This window comes from Triticum urartu, chromosome 1 (assembly GCF_003073215.2).
Source record: "Triticum urartu cultivar G1812 chromosome 1, Tu2.1, whole genome shotgun sequence".
In the NCBI taxonomy this organism is placed as follows: Eukaryota; Viridiplantae; Streptophyta; class Magnoliopsida; order Poales; family Poaceae; genus Triticum; species Triticum urartu.
The window spans coordinates 559410462-559416618 of record NC_053022.1 but is presented as its reverse complement, the minus strand read 5'-3'; the positions used below and the strand labels follow the sequence as shown (position 1 = coordinate 559416618).

General features: G+C 42.2%; 1 protein-coding gene and 1 non-coding gene across 2 annotated transcripts; both read right to left on the bottom strand.

Annotated features, from left to right (window-relative positions):
- Positions 1-1038: 1038 nt before the first annotated feature.
- On the bottom strand, positions 1039-3921 carry LOC125529946. Its single transcript, XM_048694373.1, has 3 exons — positions 3498-3921; positions 1802-1845; positions 1039-1314 (listed from the first exon to the last, which is right to left on the bottom strand). Exons 1-3 carry the CDS (start codon positions 3830-3832, stop codon positions 1274-1276), a joined length of 420 nt encoding a protein of 139 aa, XP_048550330.1. The 5' UTR covers positions 3833-3921; the 3' UTR covers positions 1039-1273.
- A 283-nt stretch (positions 3922-4204) lies between these two features.
- Positions 4205-4276, bottom strand: TRNAQ-CUG. The gene has a single exon. It is a non-coding gene; the product is annotated as a tRNA-Gln (tRNA).
- Between the last annotated feature and the right edge of the window lie 1881 nt (positions 4277-6157).

The following is a 6157-nucleotide window of genomic DNA, read 5'->3' as shown; positions in this document are numbered from 1 at the left end:
GGCTGAAGATGCTCTTAGAGGCACGTCGGACTATTACACCCTCCAGGTGAGTGTTGACACTGGCCATGTCTCCTCATCAAGGCTCTTGATTCCGATAGTTATTCTTATAAAAAAAGAAACATGAACACTTATTTGGAACAAAAAGAGATGTGAAATAACAACAACATACGGCGTTTGAAAAACACAAAGTGTTAATTTGGATAAAGTTATTCTCATAAAACAAGAAATAGGAAAATCTGCTAATTCTGTACGGAAACTTGCAAAAAATACATACTCTACAGAGAAGATTCAAAATAATAATGAGAATGAAATTTCCCTCCGTATTAAAATATAAGATGTTTTTCTAGTCTAGTTTATCCTACAAAGACGTCTTATATTTGGGTACAGAGGTAGTAATTGATAATGAATATATTATGGACGTGTCTAGTGGGCGGCCGTTGGCCCGCTAGCACTCCCGAGCGACCGCCAGGAAAGGAAAGAATCGGCCCCCCCGGTCCCATAAAAGGAAATCTCTCTTCCGGTAGCAACACATGCGCGCCAAGCCAACAAATCACGCGCCCAACGAGGTACCCAGGCAATCATGTGCCCTTCCCTCCTCTCCCGAAGCTCTTATGCCCACTGGCCACCAACGTTTTCTTCCCCACGCCCTTAGCTGCTCCCACCTTCTTCTTTCCTAGAAAACAAATGGTTTCCTTGGTCTAGATCTCCATCGCCAAAGCTATCATGGTAGATGAATCAAAGTGAACTAACAACAGATCTGGAACAATTTGCCATGAAAAAAAGGAGAAAGAGTAAGGACAGATCAGAATGTACCGGGTAGCACCAGCAAGGGTGAAAGAAGAGGTCATCATTTTCTCCTCCTGTTCAGACCCCCTCCTTGACTTCCCCCTCACCAAATTTCTCTTTACAAAAATAGCTTCTCCATTGTTGAAGAGAGCATAAACAGAGATAAAAAAGGGGAGCTCTTGTACCTGTGCAATTTTAACTAATTTTTTTGCAACTACATCATGGGACAAGCCAGCATTTGAAGCATTGTGTGCAACAAAATGCAAAAACTGTGCAATTATATAGGAGAGAGCACATAGATAGTCTTATATCACACATAATGCAGAAGAACCGATGTCCATGTAGCAAAAAAAGGAAAAAAATAAAGAGAAAAGTATGTTGTAGGTACTGTGAAGCATAACTACCAACTAGACAAAAATCTATTCTGCAGGTGTTTTCTTCCTTTGATCTTTCCACACAATAGTATATGTGACATTGCAGCTGAGAATTATGGGCAAAAATTTACAGCAGCTCCCCCACCCCCATAACCTGCACATGATGCAAAAAAGAAGCCAAAACTAGAAAATTAGATGCATGTAAACACATGAGGATGCCACCTAATGAATGGTTCTTGTGCAACTAAAGGAGTTGAATGCCAACTCATGTGACATTGTTGTGCAATTATTAAAAAAAGTTGGGAATTCTCCTTAATTGTTCTTGTGCAACTAAAATAGTTGAGGATGCCAACTCATGTGACATTGTCGTGGGACTATAAAAAAAGTTGGGAATGCCAACTCCTGATTGGTTCTTGTGCAACTAAAATAGTTGAGAATGCCAACTCATGTAGTATTGTTGTGGGACTATTTGAAAACTCGAGGCCGCCGACTCCCAAATGGTTCTAGTGCAACTATGAAAGTTGAGGATGCCAACTCGTATGATACCGTTGTGCAACTATTTAAAAAGTTGAGGATACCCAGTCCTAATTGATTATTGTGCAACTAAAAGTTCAGGATGCATCTATAGAAGTTGAGGATACCTCTCCTTGTAGGAGCTGCATCTCCTTCTACAACCATTTTTGGTCTGTGAAAAAAGCAAACAAAAAAATTAGTCAAAGCAACCCAATGCATAGAAGAAAAATGAGGAAACACAATTTATATAAAAAATGCCGTGAGGTAAGCAACTCAAGATAACTTTTCAAAGCACACCTATAAAACAAAAAAAGAATATGTGCAACTTGACGCACTGTATGGTCAACTGGGCACACATGAGTGTGCAATAAAAAAATCAGCATACACTAACATGATTTAGGCACCGGAGCCAAAACTAAACTAGCCGTCAACCGTGCAACTAGATATCCTTTACCTGTGCAACTGCGTAAGTGTGGCTAAGCCAACTAGGATATGTACTGTTCTGATTTGCAAACTCCTGTACAAACGCATACCCTTGACAACAGGGCACACATGAGTGTGCAATCAAAAACACCACACACACACTGCATAAACATGATTTACATAGTGTATCCATCTGAATACCATCGATTGTGCAACTGGTTAGGCCTCATTGTGCAACTTCAATAGTTGGCTAGCCAACTGAGATTGTATATGTGTCATCCAACTACGTTTGCGTTCTTATGCAACTATTACAACAAACTAGCCAATTGGTTACTTGTATGCATCCAACTTACGAGAAAATAGAGAAACCACACGGATGCACTTACGAGAAAAAGAGAGGTACATAATGCAATGAAGCTCTACAAAGAGTATCATGTTTAACGAGACAATTGCAGTGTAGGCAAGAATAGATGGATCAAAATAGGATCCTGATCCATACCAATAGTGACAAAATTAGAACAGCTCACCGTGAAAATCCTACTCAAACCCACCATTAAAATCCTAATTGCCGTAAAAACCCACCATAATCCTAATCACCGTAGCTCCTATTGAGAAAGATGCCGAAACGTAGTTGTGCAGTTGCCACCACCTTTAACTACCTATTACCATGTGAGATATACAACTAAAAACTTGCATATATAATGCATTACTAAAGTTGCATCATTTAGTAGTAGAGTTGCACCATAGAGCACCAAAAATTGGCCGACTACCTTTCTGTGAAACTTGTGAAGTCTCTCTGTGCAACTATATATAATTAAGTGTGCAAACTATTCTACCTCTGGTGAAACTTGTAATACCTCTCTGTGCAACTAACCATGCCAAATTTAGCATTGCATATCACTCAATACAAAAAAGAGGCATCGAACTGGATCGATCTCTACCTCCTATGAGAGCTACCATAACGACAAATGCAGTCTAAGCGAGAAATAGATGGATCAACTTGCATCAACTACAGATCCGTGAGTTTGAAAAGTTGGATCATAAATCATACAAACAATGACAAAAATCTTTAGAACTTCAATTGTTTTTATATCCTTACATCACTACCAAAACAACCTTGGATCTGTTCATCTAAGAACATTTTCAGTTCATTAGTTTCTTATTTGTTATGATGTAACCCAATGAATGTTCAAATCAATGTTGGAGTAAGAGAAACACTACCAAATCAATCAGCCAGCTGGATTGATTACTCCATGTATCACCACTGTGCTAATTAAGCATCCAAGTGAAAACAACTCCAAGTTCCAAGCAACAGGCAACACATGCATATCCTTCTATCACGAGAGCCCAATCTGAATTGCAAGTAGCCAAGTACTACTGTACTAGTAAGTAGAAGCAGACCTCGTATGATGGCGTTGACCCGAGATTGGATCTGGTAGGGGAGGGAGCAGCGTGACGATTGGGGAGGATGCCGTGGTGTGCCGGCCGTCGTTCTTGGCCACACCGCACACGCCGCCCTGGACACCAGCCAGTCCGTCGTCCTTGGCCCCGCCATCCACATCAGCAACATCGACTATGGGGAGGAAGTGGAGGAGAAGGGCGACGCCATAGGAAGAAGGGCAGGAGAGAGGTGGCGCCATGGGAAGGAAGGGGAAGGGTAGGGCAGCGCCATGGGGAGGAAGGGGAAGGGTAGGGCAGCGCCATGGGGAGGAAGGGGAAGAGTAGGGCGGCGCCATGGGGAGGAAGGGGAAGAGAGGCGCGGCAGGGGAGAAGCGGTGGGGGCACTGCGGTGGAGAAATTGGTCGAGAAAAGGGACGAGAGGATAAGGGTGTGTCGCGTGGCAAGTCTCTCCCCCGACCAGGTAGCACCTGCAAGTGGTACTCGCGACAACACTAGCGAGATCGTGCGGCTAGGAGTCGGCCGCTTGTTCTATCGAAATAGTGCGCGTGCACTTTTAAGGATTTGGGATATATTATTAATCAGTAAGCTTTTTCCTCGAAAACTCTGTAGTAATTGACAATGAATATATTATTAATTAGCAAGCTTTTTCCTTCAAAAGAATAGGGAATGGCATCTTTTTCAAGCATAGAAAAAATGATACGAAAAAGAGGTCCCACCGAGACTTGAACTCGGGTTACTGGATTCAGAGTCCAATGTCCTAACCACTAGACCATGGGACCATTTGTTGATTCGATTTCACAATTACTCTATTCATTATGTTCGGAGTGGGTCACGTTGTATATGGAAAATCGAACAAACTGTCAAGGGCTAATCACCATGACCTTTTGAACAGTGCCCGCCGTGATGTGGTGCTGCTGACTTGGGACTGGACTGGATGCTTAGCCACTTGTAGCTAATCAGTCGAAGAGCTGTCTAGCTAGCTGCACGATGGGTTTAACCGCTTTGTCGCTAAGTACTATGTTCTTCCGATAACAAAGTAGACAAAGCAAATGACAACACAAATTAAAGATGCAAGTTTGCTGTAAAAGCAGAAAGAAAGTCTCTCTGGTCTGGCCTTGTAGCTCAAATGTAGGTGACCAGTGCGCAGTACGGGGAGCCAGGAGGGGAGGTCCAATGGAATTACATCAAAGTAAGCCTAATTCCTGATTTTCCAAATATTCCGAGCCCCAGGAATCACTAGTTCATTGAAGAGATGGCCATTCCACATAGAGACAGCAAAAATAATCATGTCATAAAGGTCAAGGGCTGGGAGGCAGCTCAACTTTAATTAGTTCCAACAAAAAGCACTAAACAAGAAGTGGAAAAACAAATGGTCATGGTTCTCCTCTTCTTCGGTGTTTCTTTTTGCGGGGAAAAATGAGTTTTATTTCATATTGATAGAGTTACAATCGAGAGGCAAAAGATCTTTGATATATGGTCGTCCTAGGTGCACCCATACAGTCGTCGTACACTCTATACCACTATAATTTATCAAGCGATCGGCAACTCTATTCTGATCCATATTCAATTTTTGGGGAATAAACTCCATGTCTCTCATCGACGCCTTAATTTCGGGAACGATATGTTCATAGGCAGAACGATCTAATCCATCTCCTATTAGATAGAACGATGCCATATTGAATTCATGCTCCAACCAACTCATCCAAAAGTCTGAACTAATGGAGGAAGGCGGGCAATATATTTCAATACACCGTGTCCAGACTCCACTAAGTAGGATCTAACTACTAACAAAGCAATGTAGTCAGTAGCAGGAGGTGGCCAAAGCCTAGGAACAGGTGTAACTCCCACTTCAGGCCAATAGCCGGCATTTTACAATTAACTATTTCCTCGATGCTATACTTCCTAGCATCACCAATAGACTTCATATAGCTCTAAAAAAAATCAATCGTATTAGCTATGGGGGGAACCTCTTCAACAGCGTTGTAAAGAAGGCAAGAGAAATCAATGACAATGTCGTAGCGTTTATATCGAAGCATATTTCTGGTATCGGGGTGGTCCAGAAAAGAAGCCACGCAAAGACTGTGTGCTTCATAGTAGACTTGGTTCTCCAAATGGCTTGAAGGTAGGAAGGGTGAAAACATGCCAAAAATGAAAGCTATAAATTTACTAGGAAGGTATCTCATATATCCCTAGACAGATATCCAAGTATCAGTGGCTAAAGGGTCCACCTGAGTATTCAAAAGTCACTCTGACAAGAGAATGAGCTCTGCACTGGCTTTGGAAGTTAGAGGTAGCATGAAATGGGCTGCCGGCTCAAGGTTTCCCGCAAAAAATTTGCACTAAAGTATCGGCATGGGTAGCAAAAGAAAATAGCCGAACAACTGAAATCTTGAACAAGAGTTTGAACACACCACACATCTTTCTATAGGAGAATCGTATCCCCAATACCAACAACACAGGTGGTGACACCCAATAGACATACTTGAGGGAGAAAATGTCACGCCATCAAAAAGAAGCCCAAGGTGGTTGAGCATGTGGGGCGTCTTGCATGTAGTACTTGTTCCAAAGGAACCAGACCCACGGGGTGTCATGCTTATGAAGGAATTTGTGTATGACCTTAAGTAACAAACCTCGAATTTGTATTCGTAGGTTAAGCACGT

Bases quoted from the DNA above. Each gene is read 5' to 3' on its own strand.
- LOC125529946 (XM_048694373.1), bottom strand. From the start codon at position 3,832: ATGGCGCCGCCCTACTCTTCCCCTTCCTCCCCATGGCGCTGCCCTACC. The intron at 1,846-3,497 runs GTCTGCTTCTAC...CTTTTTTCACAG, and splicing joins GGTCAACGCCATCATACGAG to ACCAAAAATGGTTGTAGAAG. The intron at 1,315-1,801 runs GTATCCTCAACT...CATCATGTGCAG, and splicing joins TGCAGCTCCTACAAGGAGAG to GTTATGGGGGTGGGGGAGCT.